The sequence below is a fragment of the Metopolophium dirhodum genome, chromosome 1, assembly GCF_019925205.1.
Source record: "Metopolophium dirhodum isolate CAU chromosome 1, ASM1992520v1, whole genome shotgun sequence".
In the NCBI taxonomy this organism is placed as follows: domain Eukaryota; kingdom Metazoa; phylum Arthropoda; class Insecta; order Hemiptera; family Aphididae; genus Metopolophium; species Metopolophium dirhodum.
In genome coordinates this window covers 98637124-98658118 of record NC_083560.1, presented here as the reverse complement: position 1 = coordinate 98658118, position 20995 = coordinate 98637124, and the positions used below count along the sequence as shown (strand labels likewise).

Genomic DNA, 20995 nt, shown 5'->3' with positions numbered 1-20995 from the left:
TCAGAGTAATTAAATGTGTAATGGCTTATCAAGTTTATTAAAAATGTAGATTAGCCATTTAATCACTATAATTACTTGAATTACTAGTTAGTAGTTACTAATTACTAGTTTATTCACTGTGAAGTATAATATTTGTATAAAAGAAATATCTATTCTATATCTTTATGGTTATAGGTTATGAAGTTAGCACCATCACATCACTAAAAGGAATCCAAAGTGGTGCAAATATTTTGAAAATGAATTGTTACTATTTTTGGAATTTGCAAATCAAAATAGTACTTAGGAAGAATTGTTGGAAAATTAGTCCTATCCGTTTCGAACCGACACGTTATAATAACGTTATGTTTGACAAAAATCGATTGAAATTTGCAAACGTAATTATAACGAATAGCGATAATCAAAAATAATTAAATACCACAAAACCAAACATAACGATTAACAAAATATATTTTAATTATATTAAACAAAACATAACCGAAAACGTAATTTATACAATACCCATCATTAAACGAAAAATTACGCAAAAAGTAATTTATAGAATATCATTGAACGAAATATAACGCAAAACGAAATATTTTGAAATCCATTTATTTAAAAGGTCTATTGCCTATTGGTTTCGTATATAAACATTTATTTCATGCAAACAATCTAAGAATTGATTATATTATATTCCGTATCCGCATATTACCTACCCACATTAGTTATTATTTTTAAATTTAATAGGTATTAACATTATTTTAAATAACGATAAACGCAACAATTGTGTAACGTTTTAATTGTAAATAACATAAAACGGAATTTTTTTTCAAATGCAAGCTCTGAGTAAATCAATTGCAAACCACTTATTGGTATTTTAAGACAAACTATGAGAGGTTGACAGAAATTAGTAAAACTTTCGACAAAATTTTCGGGAGGGGAGGCATGTTTATCTTACAAAATAATTTTAAATTTAGTTCTGCCGAGTTAACGAAAACAGATTATGTTGTCAGTCATAACTGGTGACTATGGTAAAAATATTTTCAGGAAAATAATATGTTTGTCAAAATATTTAAAAAAGTTGCGTAAATAATTAAGAAATATTTTAGTTATATCCTTTGGCCAAAAGTTCATATTTTTGAAAATATTTTATAAAAAACATTTACAAAACATTTTAAACATATTTTTTCAAAAAATATTATTAACCGCGTACGGCGTAATACGGACACACGATACACGGTACCTATTCAACGGATTATAATAATAATCATAACCACTTCCTATAGTTCTTATCAATTGTCAGTAGTCAGTATTTAGGTATAGGTAAAAAAACGATTAATATAGTTATATCAGTTCGAGGAAAAAAAACTAAATCTATGCGTACTATATGATTTCGTAAGTATGACATAATGGAAGTACCTACAAACAAAAAATAAATAATTTTAATCATTCTAGTTTACCTATCAATTTTTAGGTTTCTCGCGTTTTCCAAATGTGTTTTATGTTTAATGCGAATGTATAAAAAGTCAAACAAACTTCGTTATAAAATTATTGGTAAAAAATTCACAACGTACAATTTTTCTGTAACTCGAATTTTTTTTTTTTTAAAAGTAGGTTTTTGTATAGAATTAAATATTTTCAAATTTATTTTTACAAATTGTGTGGTATTTAACGGTCAATATAATGGTAAAATCAAAACTCGGCTATCATACTTAGTTTTGAAGTCCTTGTACGTAAACCTTGAAATTAGGGCAGTGACGACGCGTGTTATAGCATTCGTCGTTAAGCTCCTCAATGGTAGGCGCCGTCACTACGCTCCAAAATTTGAAAATATCCCTCGACCAGTGGAGGATATATCCTAGTTCTGAGGGGGGGGGGGGTGGAATATCAAATCCACATGGATTCAACCCATCTCATTATTTTTTATTGTATTAATGTATAGTGGTGGTGAGAATCCTACTTATGCCTAAATTTTTTTATATTTTTTATTTTTTTTGTTATTAAAGTATTTTTATTCAATCTGTTTCAATACATGAACAATAAGAACAATTGATGAAAAAAGATAAAATAAAATAAAATAAAAATAAATGACAGATTATCCCGTACCTATGTAGAGGCCTCCCAGCGGAGGTATTACGACATGAGTAAAATTTTATTTTTTAAAAGTAAATTTACAATTCTTACAGTTTTGTACAATGAGTAGGTTTGATTAGGAAGGTTACCCAGTAGTACTGGTAACACCAAGCAAAATTACAATATAATAACATATAATAATGATCTAATAAAATCTATATTTGTTGTTTGAAACTATACTGCGACATCATTAGGTACAGAACAACTTAATAGCTTCGCGGTGTCGTGGTTTTTTTAATATTGTTAGTTGTTACCCATATTTTATTATTATTATCACATAATCGTCGTAGGCGTACAGAGCGCGACGGACTCTTCGGTGGCGGCGGCAGCGTATAACGACGTACCTCCACGAACGGCAACCAACACGCACACCGCTCGTCGGCGCGTCGTTTTCGCCTCCACGCACCGGGTTACCGTCAAAATGGCCGATGCGCCGCCGCCGTATCCGTGTTTTTATTTATTTACCATCACCCGCCTCGCATCGGAGTCCGATCCACCGCTACCCCCCTCACACCATCACAAATCGCCGACCGACCCGTCGCCCTACCGCCACTCACCGCCGTGCCAGCGCGTGTTATTATCGCGTGTTCGCGCGTGCGTGTGCGTGTGTGTTAGTGTGCGCGAGAATTGCTGCGCGTGCGTGTGTGGTGCATGCGTGTGCGTGAGTTTGTATGTGCACTCGCGTATGTGTGTGTGTAACATTGGGTTTTATTATTGTCACCAGCGACATCAACCAACCAGCACACTGCCGTCGATCCGAATCAGTGCCATTTCGCCCGGTAAAGTGTGTTTTGTCGTCTTCGTCGTCGTTGTCGTCGCGTTATTTTCGTCGGGCAACGATCACGCGATATTAACACTCGTCGTCCGCGGTCATCGCGCCGTCTCGTCGTTGCTACGTTATCGCGCGTTCTGGGCCGTTACTGTAACGAGCGAGCGAGCGAGCGCACCCGCGAACGTCTTTCGTTCCGATCACGTTGGTTTGGACGCGCGCGCGTTTACGTTGTTGTTGTTGTCGGCCGCCGTACCGATCCCCGTGTACTGAACATTCGCTGCGACATGCCATCGCTGTAGTCACCAGTCCATACTGCCTGGCCCTTTCGGTGCCCGATGCCCGTCGCGCACGTTTTACAGTAAGCTAGGTAAGTCCTTCGAGCTAATCCAAGCCAGAGGCTGCGTCCGTCTCGCTAATGGTCTTGTCACGTGCGTTCACAGTCCGCAGGCTGTGAAGATCATGCCACAAGAAACGACCCAACTGCAATCGGATGACACTGGCGGTGGCGAAGGAAATGGCCGAAACAAACGCAGGACTGTGCCATAACGCATGGTGACTATGCGTGCATTCGTCTAGTACCGACATTACACCTCAGTGATTAAAAAATTGTCCATGTGAGTTGTAACGTCTGTTTAGTAAACATTTTGTTAAGTTTTCTCAGGTTAGGTGCGCCGTGTATTACGTTAGCTTTGTGTTAAGCACGCCTTGACAACAAACAATGTTCATAGATACCTACATGTTTTTATGTTTATTCCAAATCATTTTTTAACATAACGCCAATTGATGACGTCAACCAGTAATAATCATTAAATTACTTACTTGCTCTACGCTAAAGGAACATAAAATAATGGCTACCTATGTGTTGCATTAATTTTTTTACAATGCTAAATCCAAAAAGCCTTAAAAAGATTCTATTCTCCCTATTTATATTTTTTCTTAACATCTTATAAAAATTTTAATGGTTCGAGAAATTATGTAGGTCATTTTACTGTTAAAACTACAGAAACATAGTATTATGTACTGATTTGTATACATTTAACCATATCTAAGCATGATAAAGACAAGGATAATGGCAGTATAGATGTATATTCAACACGTATTCAATTCAACGTTGTTTCTAGTAATGACTTCATACGAAGCTTTATAATATTTTTTTGTCTATAAGAATTATTACGTAGAATTGACAAGGACAAAGGTTAAAGTCTGGTTAAAACATTAAATAATTCTATTTTTGATTAGTATGCCAGTTTACTCATCATATCTTATCTTAATGTATGTACCTTATTGCAACATTGCAATGATATGGCTTGCCATTTTAATTGGTAGTAATAATTGAATTATTGATTTGATTTTGAGGATTTTTGAAATTGTATATTCGGTGCTTATTGATTATCTTCCCAATTAGGTATCTGATTACTACCATAGTCTTGGACTACCTGTGGTATGGGTTACCCGTGTTCAGTCAACCACACTCTTTTAATATTAACACTTTAATCCAAAACCACTATAAGTAATTGGTTTGCCGCTGCTTTTTACGTGTGTACAAATCAATAACTTCATTCACAGTATCTTCATCGAGTTCTGAGGGTCCTTCTGTACTAATTTTCATGCAGCATTGCAAAGTCTCTTGTCCCATTCGATTTTTTATTTTGTTCATAATCCTATCCATCGTACTGAAAGTTATAAATGTACCAAACAGTTGAACGTATCTTAACGGTAAGTCGTTTTTTAAAAATTACCTACGATTTCTACACGCGATATTGCGATAACGTAGGAGGAACCTACGATTACGATATTACGATTATTATCGTTACACATTAATTGGCAAAAAGGCAATACCCAACAAGTTATTATTTTTATTTTATTTTATTATATTAACCTTATTGCACAACATTATACTAACAATCAGCCGATAACTCATTTCACATATCGCATCACATGTAGTTTACGTAGTATTGTCATACATTTTTTCGGGGGGATAAACCCCCCCTCCCTGAAATAAACACTGGTCGTAACCATCCATCCATTTCCTTTTATTTCCTTTGCCAAAACCTATAACTTAATGTTATGATTACCTATTACTACATTTTCTAATCAAGTGTAAAATCCCATTATTTTGAAACAGTTTCACGGCGTATTTTTTCCGTCTTAGTCGTCAGGCAAGTTCAAGGGAAAGTTCTATAAATCCGAAATTGCGTTTGCCTCAAAAACACAGGTGTAGAGACATACTGGTTAACTCTATGAAATAAATGAACTCTCATAATTGCATTATCATAAGAATGAAGAACTACTGGGCGCTCTTTGTGTGATATTTTTGAAACATTAACTTAAGCAACCATAGTCTGTACAACAGTTTGCCGCTACTAGGGTTCACTATAATCTAGATCTACAAGAGGGAGCCTTATTACATTGTTCTGTGCCTTATCGTAAAACATATTGAATAATCCATGTGTTATAAGCAATTTAATACAGGAGTTGTGTCACCAGTATATCTACAACCGTGCATAAAAACAACAATTAGTATCTACCTAATAAGTAATGATCAAATAATTTCAAAACATAACCGACAGGTGATATAATATAATATAAATAATACTATTTTTTTGGTACATAATTAATAAACTAACTATATGCAATCAGTAAGTAGGTACCATTGATAGTAACTGACAACTGTAGTCGAAATAATCTGTAACTTATCATTAATTTATTACAGCAAAAGATAACTAGATAACTCGAATCCCTTGGGACAAAATAAGGTTTTACTTTTAAAAAAAATTTAGGTGTATATTGAAATGCAGGGGTCTAGAAATTTCTTCAGGTTATCAAAAATTTGACTTTTAGACGTTTGAATTATCAAGGTTCCGCTGTATTTAAGTAATATAGGCAGATTAGGCACAATATATAGGTAGCAGATATAATATAATACGGGTGGACAACATATTAAAAACAAATTCAATCCAATCAATAATTTTATTATATCATTACCTATTTAAATTGTACCTACACAGTACACTTGTTAGGGCTCCTGAAGTCAGTAGTTGGTGTAGACACCACCAGGAAAGTACTAAAATATGTCATCAGTAGGTAGGTAATGCCTAATGTTATGATTTATGAACAGTGCTCAGACTCAAAAACAATAAAAAATGATCGAATATGCCTTAAAAAAATCTAAAATATTTACTACATTTAATATCATGCTTTATGTTACAACATTAAAATGATAAAACAGTCACTTAAAATAAAACACAGAAGGTACCTCCTATTGGCTAACCTATTCACTTTCATTTAAGTATATTACTGGAATATTTTTATCTTTTTATAATAAATCACTTGGGGAGCGATAAGCAGCTTTGATTAGCGGTGATCAGTGAAGTGTGTTAATAATGAGCGGCCATTCATAGTTTGACATTTTACTTTTGGTAATAGAAAAGTAATACCTAAGTACAACAATGGTCGTTCGCTGATTACATATGGCATCAATACACAATTTTACTCCACATTAATTAGATTAAACATTTATAAATAGTGAACTAGTAGAAAAAATTAAAAAACTCTAAAATATGCACAAGGTAGTTAAATATGCAAAAGCTAGAAATCTCAAGTTCTGAATATTAATGTTACAATAAAACTCCTTATTATATATTTCTTATGTATTTAGTCCTGAATAAATTGTTACATTGCTAACCTAACCTATCTATTTTTCCCCATAAATACGCCGCTGCATGAACATAATAGAACATAATATATACTTATGCGAGTACTTATGTGTTCTAGATAAACAATTAATTATTTTTTATTAATAAAAAAAAAGTAGGTAATTTCTTTTTCAGAAATTAATAATTAGTATTGTAGGTATCTATTAATATGTTGCAAACCAATCAATCACAAATTATTTAATGCTAAATTTATTATTGACTAAAATATTAGTTTATTAGATACTATAAAAAACATAATAATATTAAATTTTACTTTTGTAATTTAAATGAAAACTTTTTAATTTTTCTAAATAGGTATATTTGTCAATTCCTAGTTTTATTATCAAAAACGACTAGGTACTCTAGGTGCTTAAAATTGGTAAAATATTAAGATAATAACTGTACCTATAAATTAAATATGATTACTTATCCTGAAAACAATAAATAATACTAAAGTAATACAAGCACAGATATCTTTAATTGTACATTAAAAATGTAATTAAAATTAAAATTTTATCCAAAACTAATGTTTACCTATAACATTGTAGATCAGCAAATATATTTTTATACCTTTCTAACTAATCAATTTTTTTTAGTTGTAATATATATCTAATTTTAATTGTATAAACTTTTATTTAATTTATTCTATTATATTAGGTACCTATTTACAATATTACTATAACTGAAATAATTTAAATTCTGTAACTTGTTATGCAGCAAAAATGAGTTTAAATGAAATTGCACACATAAAAAAACTACCCTCCAATTTTTTTTTAACTGAATAAATAGGAAAATTGTGCCTTATAAACTCTACTTAAACCAGGGTGTCACAAACCTTTTCCAACAAGTGAGTTAAAGTAACATTTTAAGTATCTGGTGATCGACCACTATTTATATTATTACATTCAGTATAATTGTATAATAATATTCTTTTTTATTATTTATCCATTCAATAATTATGTTTTTCTTCGCTAATAAATATTTTACTTTGTATTTAAAGTCAAGTGTAAAAGTATGTTTAAGATTACACACATAATCATAATATTAGTATAATTAATCGTTTATACAATCGTCCAATATTTCTCTAAAGATCAACTGGTGGGCACCCCATAACTAAACTCAGTGTCACTAAAAAAATTTGTAAAATTATGCATGCATTATTGTGCAAGAAATACTTATAGAAGACAGATTTAAAATAAAATATTTTTTATTATACTTAGTCATTTTATATTTTTAATATATTATTACTAGGGAACGGATTTTAATTTAGTATAAAATTAAAAATATTTAAATATATATTTGTTTATTACTTAATAAATATTTATTTATAAATGTATAATATTTAAATATTTAAATTGAAAAGAACATACCTAGAATTATTAAATAATTAATTAAAAAATATAAAAAATTAAAAATCTATTCTGAATCATCATAGTCTTCATGTGGGAAACAGTTAGAAACAACATATAGCTTGAAATTTTCAAATGTAAAGTGGCGGCGGTTCGGTCTTAACATTGCTTTGTAACGGCTGAATGACCTCTCCACATCAACGGACGTGACAGGTGCATATTTCATACACATTATTTCTTTTGGAGTGTATTCAATTTCTGAATAATTGTTATTTGGAGTTTTGTTTAATAGTATGTCTCTTATTGACATTACAGTATTAAAACCTGTGTTTTTTTCCAATACATTTTTTAATTTTGAATTGGTCAAAACTCCAATTTCTCCAGGAACCCGTTATAATTGCTTTATGGCATTATCAACTATTTCTAATCTCTCCGTTAGTGGCATTTTAGAAATTTCTAATTTTGAAATAGTATCAACCAAAAATCCAAAATTAGTCGAAATAAATGCTAAATTTTTGCAAATTTTTACTGTCTATGAGCTCAACAGTTTTTTTTATTGCCATTGCAGCTTCGGGATCTAAATTTAAGATATCCATAACATTTTTAAATGCAACATTTGTCAATTTAAAAAGAGGAATGTCTGAACGTATTAGTGCACGACACAAATCATCATTAAAAACTGACTTACTATTGGTAGATGCGGATGATGTAGAAATAACATTTTGTTTAAATTTAAGCTTTCTGTCTTTATTGCCTCTATGTTTACTGGTATTGATGTGCTGAATAACTTGACCACGTTGGTTGATAGATACTGATTTATCACAAGACTGACAGTATAAAACTTGTCCATCACTCCTAAAAGTTTCATTCGGAAATTCTTCCAAATAAATACTAACTTTTGACCTTATTGTGCGAGCTACTTTGGGCATATTTAAATAGTTAACAATATTATATTATACAAACTACACACACGGACACAATACGAAAATAACGTGATCGAATAACGCTCATACGAATACTGATCGAAAAGTGAACGCATATACTCGTTTACTGAAATTACTCCCTACTACTTAGATAACTAGATAAGATATCGAATCGTTGTCGTTTGATGTCAAAAGTGTACAGTACAGAGACCTAATCGTAATGCAAAATAATAAACTAAAAATGGAAATTCTTCAATAATACAGAATACGTATATTTATTTGTAAAATAATTAAAATATACACGGAAATTCTACAATATTACATGATTTATGTATTTATTTGTAAAAAAATTTAATTATTCTAAAATATTTAAAAATATTTAAAATAACAAACTTTAAATTTAAAATTAAAATTAGCATCAGATAACTTGAAATTAAATGAAACGTATACATATATCGAAAACTTTCCTATGCTATTATTACATAAAAATATTTATTTAAATTAAAATCCGTTCTCTAATTATTACAGTAGAAGCCTCTTATTAGGAATACAGATAATTGATACAATCACGTTATTGAAACAAAATGTCTAGAGACTACTACAAGCAGTTGGTGTATTTTTTTGTTTTTTTATTTATTCTGTTAACAACTATGTTTTAAACAGTATATTTATTTATAACTTAATTTTAATTTTATATGAAATTTGCTTATAACACATCACTTATTAGAAACAATCGATTAATTGACACATTTAGCTTTGGTCCAAATGTGTTCCTAATAAGCGGCTTCTACTGTAGTTACAATATTATGCAACAATTTCCAACATTTTCATTTTACCAACCTGATAATAATAAAAAAAAATTAACTTAAATTTGAACTGTACTTTTCACAAACACATTAAAAACTTGAAAAGTTGCTAATGCAATAAAGTTTAAGTCCTAATTATGAAATAGAATCTATATACCTAATTATTGTAATCATAATTTAATTATTAAATTTGTTGATAAATCAAACAATTTTTAAACAATTTTTTTCCTTGATTGTATTTTCTAATACATTTTTTTATTTGCGTTTTTGCTTATGAATTCAATGGTGAATCATGATTTTATTTTAAACAGGTCTGTTCCTATCACAAATATATTTGTTTAATTGCTTTAATATCTGTTACCTACATAATAATTGCCCATTGTATTTATTGTATGTATTTAATAATTTCACACTTTTACCATTAATAATTGTGTAGGTAAACAAATTTTATTGTACCATTTTAATTTAAACATTTTCTTATAGGAGTTAGTAAAATATTTGTCATTCAACTTGAATTAAATGAAAAAAATAAAAGTTGTATGCCTTATTACAACTTTTAAGTTTAATTTATATATATATTGTACCTACCTATATAATGTTCATAAAATATATTTTCTATCTTAACGTTTATTTTAATATGTTCTTGTTAAAAATTATATAAACTGTGATTTATGATGGTATTAAGGGTTATCTAAGATAGGCTTAAGATAGATAAACATAATATTATTATATATGATATATATATTAAAACTTAAAATTATCAAAATGTGCAATATAAATTCTAACTTCTATCCTTCTAACTCATTTGTCATCAGTACTGTAAATGTAACTCACGATAGACTCTGCCGTTGAAAAAATATTTTAGTGTTTCATATACCTGATAAACGAGTATAACAATAACACTGAGCTAATAAGTGATTTATTCAAAAATATAGACTCAACCTCTCCGGCACTAAATGTAAACTTTTGGGTAGTTTAAATTCTAAACCTTGTCCAATTTTGATTGAATTATTGTCATCGACTGATGTTAATTCAGTTCTCAGAGCAAAATCAAATCTTCGAAAAATGTAATACTCCATCTGGTGTAGGTACCCCAAGGTGGTAATTTATATTTATGATATATAATGTCGTCATAAAGAAAAATAACTTCTAATTATTTAAACCTTAAAAAATTGTTCACATTCATAATTTAGTAATTATTTTATCAGAGGACTTAGCTTCACATATTTACCTAATTATTAGCAAAGCTACTGTTAACTTATAATTTTTGAAAAGAAATTTCTCCGAATTTAATTATCTTAATTGTTTATACCTTTCTCTTGCAAGATCTGTTTTTGAGTTTGGCTTAGTTTGGTTAGTTATCCAGTAAAAGATGTTGCCATAATATGTCAAATCCCTACCTTAAATTTAGGTGGCTAAATACAGATATATCATTTATCTCTAAGCTACTAAATAATAAGATATAGACTGATCTACAGGAATAAATTTGTCTTTTAAAAGTGCCAGTTTATAATGTCTTGTCAGTCTCAATTATTTTTACTAATTCAGACAAGAATAATGTTGTAAAATACAGTCCACTTTACTGTATGATAATTTCTTGTAATAACATTTCTAATTTTGATTTTTTTCTATGATAATATTAAAAAATCAAAGATATAGGTACTTATTAGTTTCTAAAAATAATTTTTTCTCTGTATTAATATTTCATTTTACAATATATCTTTATTAATTTCAACTAATTATTATCCTTCTTTATTACATTGAATAAATATCCTCTTGTATCTATTCTTAATTATTGTTAATTTGTGTTGTATGCACGCTATATTCAGCGTATATATTTTCTGTACCTCATTGCCCTTCAAGGGCGTCACTTAATAAATAAATAATTAAGTAAAATAAATAAATAGGTATATACAACCAAATATGTAATAAAAATAAAATTTACAAAAAGAGTTATTTTTACAATTTATGATTTGGTTGAAAATATGTTACTTATATAAAATTTAAAATCAATTTATTAGATGTGACTTAGATTTATTCCTCACTTATTACAATTTTGAATAAAACTAATTGATAAGTTAAATCATTAAATTTATACATACACAACTTTGGTTGTTTAATTACCATTAGTGCCTACCTATTTAATTAATGTGGTTAATATTCTATTTAAACAGCTCCACAAGATTTATTATCACATAAGCTTTCGCGTGTGATGATCAAGGAGAAGCAATACATCGAAAACAAGTCTTCATCATTTAGTAGTGAAGGGGACCCTAGTGCCGGGGATGATAACCAAATGATCAAAACACCTGATAATAATAGTGGTGAACTTCATCACGATTTGGACAGAATTATCAAAACCGAATCTGATATGACAGCTTTAATAGATAATGCTGGCGGGGATGTAGCTGATAATAAAAGTGGTGTTGGTGGAAGTGCAAGTAGCAATACTTCTCCAGGTTCTTCTAACACTGATCAAAAACAACAGCTAATGTCAAATGATATTTGCCTTAGTCAAAGTGAGTTAAAATTCTAGATTATTTTGTTAAAAAAAAAAAAAAAAAATGCTGGTACTAAAATTATTATACGGTTTCTTCAGTTAAGCACGAAGATACCAGTAATAACAGTGGCATTAAAGTAGAAGATAACAATACTACAAGCACAACGACAACTACTGTTGAATCTGACTTTGGTATGACTTTTATTATTTTATTTAATTTTAGATATTAAACAATATTTTTTTAGAATCGTGTGATCGAGTTGTACTATCTTCAATGAGTAGTGGCAGCGGAGGACCATCAGATTTAATTGATGGTTCTGGTGGAGTACAACCATTAATGAGCAATGTCTTAGGTGCAAATGCTACAGGAAACAAACAATCAAATACAACTAGTGGAAATATGGATGCCCAACAACAACAGTACATGCAACAACAAAGTCAAATTTTTGTATTTTCCACGAGCTTAGCAAATAAATCAGCTGAATCTGTATTAGCTGGCCATTATCCTACTATTATAGCTTATCATTGTGCTCAACCACGAACAAAAAAATTCCTAGAGGTATGGTGAAATATTTTTAAATGTCCACTGCAAATAAATGATTACCTATATAAAAATAAAATTTGACACATTTTTAATTTTATTAGAAACATCCATTAAAAGTTAACCAGTTTAATAGACAAAACCCTGGACAGTGGATGAATAATGTGGTTGCATCTCAACAACAAATGAAACATCAACAACAACTTAACAAAGGTATGGCTCCTCATGGCGGGCAACCAAAATATGGCGGTGGTACTCCTTATTCAAGAGCAATGAAAAACAACAATAGTCCATCAGGTGCCTCAATGGAAAATCCAATGATGCAACAACAACCTGGAGCAAGAATGCCTATGTGGAATCATCATCAGGTATAGTTTTAATCAAGCATATCTTATTTATATTCAACATTTGTTTTAGTTTATATATATATGTATTAATATAAATATCTATGTATCTTCATGACATTACTGATTACTAAATGTTATAAGCAGTGCCGTACCTAGAGGTTGGCAATGTAGGCACAGAACTGCTAAAGGTACAAAACCAACCCACAATACTAATTTTCTTATTGGAAAATCATTTTTTGTTTTGAATTGTGTTAGTAAATAAATTTGTAATACAATATATTAAGGAAAATAATTGTGTATTTGTGAAACTCCAGAATATTTGGTATACATATTAAAATTATAGTTTGTACACCAGCAGAATTCTAATCAAAGGTAAAAAGTACAATATTTTCATAATGTGCTTTACTATCTTTGGTACATAGAACAAAAAGTGTAGGCTAGCTACATCATTATTTTAAGTTACAGAAATCAAAAATGCATGTAGGTTCCAACAAATGTATTTTTTCTTTATTATAGATGTTTTGTAATTATTATAATAAATAATATACACATCTCTATGGTAGAGATGAATATTTTTAGTACAAAGTGTAAAAGAAAAATTATGTACGCTTGTTTAAAAATACGATATTAGTGTAATATTTATTGCTACTCTCATGCATTTATTATAGAATAATAACTTTATGCTTTCCTCATACAAAATATAACTATATATATTGGGTAAAATTAATTTTAAATATTGAAAAAAATCTTACAAAGGGAACCTTATTTATTGTGCTGGATATTTACCTATTTTAATGTTACATTGACCTAGTTCAAATAATTATGAGTTATGATCATAGTAATTTTTCAGTAGATTAATTATGTCTTCTGATTTACATTAGGTATTTTAGGCCAGTAGGTTATTCATTTTAAAATGCCACTAATAATTTAGAATTATTGATTTCATAAAACGTATTTTTAATCTTCCTAAATTATTATACTAGGAAATTTAATAAAACATTATACACTTACCTAATACATATTATTGGGAAAAATAAATTTTAACAAAAATAAAAACTATCAATAGTTGTGCTTGCACTTGAGCATAACATCATAATATATTTTTAATACTAGCTTAAAAATAAAACATAGTGTACATAATTGGTAATTTTTATAATTAAAAATAAATGGTACCTGTAGTATGGAAAATCTAAAAACTTTTGGTATGACATTTGTTTGTTAATTATGTAATGTAATATGTCCATTGTTACTACTTATCATAAAATAATTATTCGACGGTATGATTACAATCAGCTCTGATTTTGATTATTTTAAATTATTAAAGTAAGTCAATAATACAACCTAAGTTATAAACACAAGTAACTTACAAATTGTCTTGAGTTAATCATGTTAAATATCAAATAAATTTAGTGTTAAACCTTTTTTACATTGATACAGATATACTTGAATCTTAAGTATATCATAAATATAATCAATCATTTGAAAAATCAATTATTATTCATTCAGTATTCACTAATAATAATATGAAATTTAATTTGAAACTGGGAGTCTTAAAAATTTTTAAAATGTACTTATAACATAAAACTATAATAATATTTGTAATAAATAATAAAGTTTGTGTGATAAAAATAATAAAGTAGATATTTAAAATAGTAAATTATAGTCTCTAAATAACCATGGAAAATTCATTGATAATCAGACTTCAGTTAATATAATTATTTTTAACATCCCCTATTTCACAAGGTTTCTAAAACCTGAGTAACTATTAACATCGTGATTGTTCACATAGGGTAGATATTGTTGTTGAATTGAAAATAGTGTTATATTCCACTATATTTTTATGTAAATTATTATATGTTTTTAATTTATATTAAACTATAAAAAAGTCATAATTTTATATTTATAGGGAAGTAATATCAATGATTCTGGACCTCAACAGCTACAACATCCTTCAAATCATAATATGATGGGATCGATGTGCGGTCCTGGTAATAATGGTATTATGGGTATGTCGAATCATGGTGGTGGAGGACCAATGGGTCCTGGAATGTTAATGAACAGCAATAATTCAAATCAATCAATGATGGGTCCTGGTCCTGGTTCAATGATGAATCAGCATGGTATTTACTTGAAATTATTTTAGTTTAAATGTTCTTACTAATATAACTTAATTTTCAATTTTAGGAAATGTATGTTCTATGGGGCCAGGTAGCGGTGGTGGGATGCCCATGAATGGTATGGACTTGGATTTAATGGATCATCACAATCCACATCATCAACAACACCACCCAAATCCACATCACCCATCTAATATGATGGATGGGGGTCATAGACCAATGATGGGCGGTGGTCCTCATCATCCACATCATCCTCCTCCACATCATCCTTCTGGTGCACTTCACCATAGAGGTTCTCTCGGAATGGGTGGGCCACCTCACCACCATGGTATGTCTGACATGATGACTATGAGTGGCCCTAATAAATGTCAACCATCCACAATGGATAGTCTTATGTCATCATCTGGTGGGCCACCAGTATCAGTACCTTCAGGCCCAGGTGATTCACCAGGTGGCCACAATTCTTTAGCTTCTATGATGCCATCTTTAGCTGATTTTGATGATCCTATAGGTAGCGGAAACTCATCTCTAGGAGCAACATCACACCATTCATTAACTGGTGAGTATTTCATTGGAAACCATAAACCCCATTCACAAATATTTCACAGATCATTATAGTATAATAAATTATATTTATATTAACAAGTACATAAACAGTTATAGAAGTATGCATAGTAAATTTGTGTGTCATGTAAGACAAAAATTGACTATGCTTCCGGCATAAAAGAGTTACCAAACTATAAAGCCTCAAAAAAAAAAGTTTAAGATATTTTTTATTTTGTGCAAGTTGATATAATATATTTATTAATATAAACATAATAAGCTGTAATTATAAAAAAGTTAATTTTTTAAATTAAGTTATTAGGTACCCTTTTAACTTTGTTTTTTAAAAATTGTACATATTTTATAATACTTTAATTGTGTCATAGGTGTTCAAGTACCTGATGAAAATTTGACTCCACAGCAAAGACAACATCGTGAAGAACAACAAGCGACTTTACGAAAACTTCAACTAGTGTTATTTCCCGAAAACTCAAATAGTGGCGGAGGACCTTCTCAACAGCAACCCCCGCCTGTTACATCGTCTTCCTCTTCTGTTGGAGGTCCGTTAGACAATTGCAGTGGAAGTGGTATGGATGATTTAATGCCATCTATTGATGATGATTTAGATGTAGATGCTGTTGTAACAGCTGCAGCAGCAACTAATTCTGCAGGTGACCTCTTATTGCCACCTAAAACACCAACGTCGTGTTCATCTGATTGGCCAAAATCAATGTTTGGCAATGAAGATGAGAAGAAGAAAGATAATGGAGGACGTTGTGGTCCACCACCTTCTTATCATCAAACAGTAGCTCGATCTGCTAGCGTTCCTATTGTTTCCGTACCAAGTTGTAGCCCTAACTCACCATTAGCTGGCAATGGTACTGGAGTAACAAATAGCAATTTGTCGTTGCCATCTCCTCGCACATGTTCAGCACTTAACTCTCCAGCTGGTGGTCGACCATCCTCAAATATGAGCCCTACTGCTGTACGATCTCCTGGTAGCAGTGGATCAAGACTACAATCCAGTAATCCAGGTACACCAGTTCATATGTCGCCTGGCCACAATTCTTGTTCATCTATGAAACAACAAAAAGGTCCAATGTCCAATGAATTTTCACCCTCATCTAACATTGCTACTCCGGGTCAACCTAGTGGTGGTGGTCAACAATCTCCTGGTATATAGTTAACTATAAATTAAATTATTTTATTTTGTTACTTATTATTTATCATTACATTTTTAGACGGATTATTTTGTCACAACAATAAACAGCTATCTAAAAGGGGAGATGAACCTAATTTAATGCCTGTTCCTTCTCCTCAGCACATTCAGTACCTTAATACATTTGATGGCCAAGAACTTACCATTCAAAAACAACCTAATACAGGTTTAAAAGATTCATCATCATCTACTACTACAACTACTTCAACAATGTCCCCCTCGTAAGTCAATGTAATCTAATTGTATTTATAAATAAAATAATAGAATATGATCAAATCTTTGTAACAATATCAAATGTTCAGTTATTACAAATTCCATTAGAATTAACTAATTTAATTAACTAATTAACTAATTCTCGTAGAATGTCAATTTTGTACATTCAATTAATTATTTGTTAACTTATTCATGGTTTATTGGAACTAATAATATCTTCAATTCAATCAATTCTATAATTGATTTATAATGATCTTATTATTAATTTTGTGTGGATATTATCTCACAAACTTATTTTATCATACAAATAATTCACATTTGTCATTATTCTTTTATATTGTAATTTCAATTAAAGATTTTATAATATTTTTCTTATAATATATACTAAAAAATAATAATTGAAGAATTGATTAATATTGATTTTTATTTGTGAGATTTGAGACTAAGAAATTTAATTGCATGCCTATTATTAATTGCTTTATTTTGTATTTATTTACAATACATTTGATAATCAATGATGCATAGAAGAGTTTGTATTGTATATGAATTTGAACTAAATTTATATTATTAACTGATAAACTGATAAAGACAAATGTTTTTTATTTTATATAATTGGGGGTAATACCCTTGTTTTAAACAGATGATAAAATTGTTATAAATCATTCTAATATAGTTATGTTTTTATTGTTTTAGAGTCCCTACATCTCAAAACAATATGGACATGATAATGACTGATTCGAATATGAAATCGTATAATATTGTTCGTCCTGGTGATATGCCTTTAAATCCTTCTGCTGCTGCCGCAGCAGCAGTTGCAGCTGGTCTTCAAACGTCCCAACAGCAACCAATGAAACATTTTGATCCAATATCTTCTTTGGCTCAAATGAACCAACAATTAGCTAATAATGTTGCTGGTGGAGGATCATCTCCAATTGTTAATCATGGTGGTGGAGTACCTTCTTTGCATCATCCTGGTGGTCCAGGACATCACCATCCTGGAGGTGGAATGATGTCACCTTTCGGTGGAGGAGGTGGTCCACCAATGCACTTGATGGCTGGTAATAGTGATCCTATGTGTGGTCCAATGGGAATGGGCAGTGGTGGAATGCACGACAGTGGAATGGGTGGTCCTCCTGGTAGTGGTGGTCGAATGATGTATGGTCCAGGACCGGGGATCGGACAAGGACCACCACCACCCGGTCCTAACGGAGGTGGAATGTCGATGGGACCAGGAGGTGGATTACCAATGGGAATGCCTCCAATAGGTGGAGGTAGGAATGGTGGTATGATGATGAATTCCTGTGTTAGTGGTGGTCCATTATCACCAAAATCTTCGTCAATGATGCAACAACAACAATATCAACAGCAGCAACAACAAAGATTAATGCCTAGGATACCAGCAGGAGGTGGACCTGGAGGCTTATATAATGGTGGTGCTAATATACAGGTGAAACCTAGTGCACCAAACACAATACAATACTTGCCCAACAATTCTAGAGGTGGTGGTCCTAGAGGTGCTCCTCCACCTCCTCAAAATCAACAACAACAGCAACAACCTGGCTTAGATTTTTTGCAAAGGTTTTCTGGTGGACCTGGTAATGGAAATCCATTGTCTAATCTAGATGGAAAAGTACCTACTCATAATTTACAATATTTTCCAAATTCTGGTGGCGGCGGTTACAATAATAGTAATGGCGGCGCTGGAATTAATGACATGATGTGTGGTAGTGGTGGTCCTTCTGGTGGAGGTGGTATGGGTGGTATGCCCCCTGGTGGTCCAAATAATAGTCGAGGAATGATGCGTGGTAATTCAGCTGGAATGATAAGACTAGGAAGTAGTAACAGCGGAATGGGAATGAGTGGTAGTAACTATAATGGAGGACCTTCGGATAACATGTTTGGTGGTGGTGGACCTCTTCATCATCCATCAGCAGGCCATCCACAACAACAAATGATGATGATGGGAGGTGGTTCAGGGGGCCCTCCACCTCAGCAACATAAAGGTGGAGGAATGATGGGTGGACCAGGTCCTCCAGATGCTACACAACCTTTACCACCATCAATGGGTGGTGGAGGTGGTCCAGGACCGGGTGGCGGTCCTGTAGGATTTAGAGGTCCACCTGCAACAAATTCATTCATCGGTCCAACCACAGCGGATCCAAATTACGCCCAGCAATTTCATAATTTCCAGCAACAATTATATGCCACTAATACTCGAGGTGGAGGTGGAGGAGGGGGTCCATCAGGACCTGGTGGAGGAGGACCTCAACAATTTTTTGTGTCCAAGTAAATAACAATAATTTGACTTTTTCCAAAGCAATAACAATTATTTATATTAGCAAATTATGTGTGTTGTATTATTAATCCTCTCCCTTTTTTTTAATTATATTTTTTTAAGCTGCCTCCCAATTGTATAAGATTAACAGCAGACTGATAATCCTTAAAGATAATTATTTTTATGTGTATTCACTTTGTTTTCAAATAACACCCAGAAATTTAAGTTTGAAAATAATGTAAAAAAAAAAAATAGTTAATTTGTGCGTGTATACAATATAAGTATTATTAAAATATATATGTATATAATATATATATTTATACTAAAACTGTATAGACGTGGACATTTATAATGGAAAAATAACAAATAATCCGTCTCCACCACTGCTACTACAATTTAATAATTTATTATTATTATGATGATTATTATTATTATTTTTATTATTATTATTATTATTATTATTATTATTATTATTACATTATTATATTATTATACTATTATTAATATAAAATTATCGTAAATGATTTATTTTGTACGCCAACTTGAACACAGCAGCAGCAATAATGAGTGAGTGGGCGTGTTAGAGACCTCTATAATAATATATATTTTTTTTGTACATTTTATTATTATGATTATGATGACGCGCCACTCCAGTGTAATATAAACAATTATTATAATTATAACAAATGTGTTAAATAATTTTTGTGGTTAATTTTTTTAACTAGTTGCAATAATTGAATACAATTTCCAATATAATAGAAACTGCAATAAGGCCTTTCTATTGACATGGTTCTTATCATAACCTTTAAAAGCCATATTAAAATGAAAGGGAAATATGCTTACATCATCTATTAAAAATACTAAGTACAATATATACTTAAAATAATGGCCTTTATGTGGCAAATCAATGCTTTTTGAAAAATATTGATACAAAAACATAATAATGGATCGTTGTAAACTTAGTGCACAGTATGTGCAGTAAAAAAAAATAGTAGTAATTTAATTATTAGATATACTAGCCAACTATTTAGTTTTGTCACTAAAATTAATTGTAATAATATCCACAAACAGTCTATTATGTGACTTAAATTGTACTTTAAGGTAAAACAAGTTGCCTTAACCATTGGCATTATTATATTATGATTTGTTATTATTCAATTCATCAATTGTAAATATGTTTTAAAACATTTGATTTTTTTTAACAGTCAAAATATTTCTTAATAAATTGGTTCTGATTCTGCCCGTTATAGCATTAATTCAATATTATATTTAATTTGTTAATTTATTGTATTCAAATTGAATCTTTAATTTCAAATAATGATTGAAATTTGATTAATTTTGTAGCTCAACTTAGAACTATAATACTTAGTTTATATTTTTAAAAATGATAAATTTAATTACTTATAAACGGGGCTTAAATTTAAAATAAATATATCGTTATTACGTTTTCGGGTATTTAACATTGTACAGTTTTAATGTTTATCGTTATTGTACTTTTAAATGTAATTTGGTTTTCTGTTTAATGTTTAATTTTTATATAAATTTTATTGTGATTTTTGGTATAGGTAGATCATTAACCACACTTT

General features: G+C 30.4%; 1 protein-coding gene across 3 annotated transcripts; it reads left to right on the top strand.

Moving 5' to 3' along the window:
• The first annotated feature begins 2752 nt into the window (after positions 1-2752).
• LOC132933925 (protein BCL9 homolog) lies at positions 2753-20108 on the top strand. Of its 3 annotated transcripts, XM_061000203.1 has the most exons (12): positions 2754-3248; positions 3322-3495; positions 11829-12173; positions 12254-12346; positions 12400-12713; positions 12800-13063; positions 14949-15162; positions 15227-15718; positions 16089-16262; positions 16329-16877; positions 16944-17142; positions 17828-20108. In XM_061000203.1, the coding sequence occupies exons 3-12, from the start codon at positions 11867-11869 to the stop codon at positions 19422-19424; spliced, it is 4203 nt and encodes a 1400-aa protein (XP_060856186.1). In that variant the 5' UTR covers positions 2754-3248; positions 3322-3495; positions 11829-11866; the 3' UTR covers positions 19425-20108. The 3 variants fall into 3 exon arrangements, with proteins under 3 accessions (XP_060856187.1, XP_060856186.1, XP_060856185.1); XM_061000204.1 differs by having other exon boundaries at positions 2753-3248; positions 16089-16736; XM_061000202.1 differs by having other exon boundaries at positions 2755-3248; positions 16089-16877.
• The last annotated feature ends 887 nt before the right edge of the window (positions 20109-20995 follow it).

What these genes read in the sequence shown, in the direction of transcription:
- LOC132933925 (XM_061000202.1), top strand. Translation starts at nt 11,867, where the DNA reads ATGATCAAGGAGAAGCAATACATCGAAAACAAGTCTTCATCATTTAGT. An exon ending in TTCAATGATGAATCAGCATG is followed by an intron (nt 15,163 to 15,226) that starts GTATTTACTTGA and finishes TTTCAATTTTAG; the next exon opens with GAAATGTATGTTCTATGGGG. An exon ending in TGGTGGTCAACAATCTCCTG is followed by an intron (nt 16,878 to 16,943) that starts GTATATAGTTAA and finishes TTACATTTTTAG; the next exon opens with ACGGATTATTTTGTCACAAC.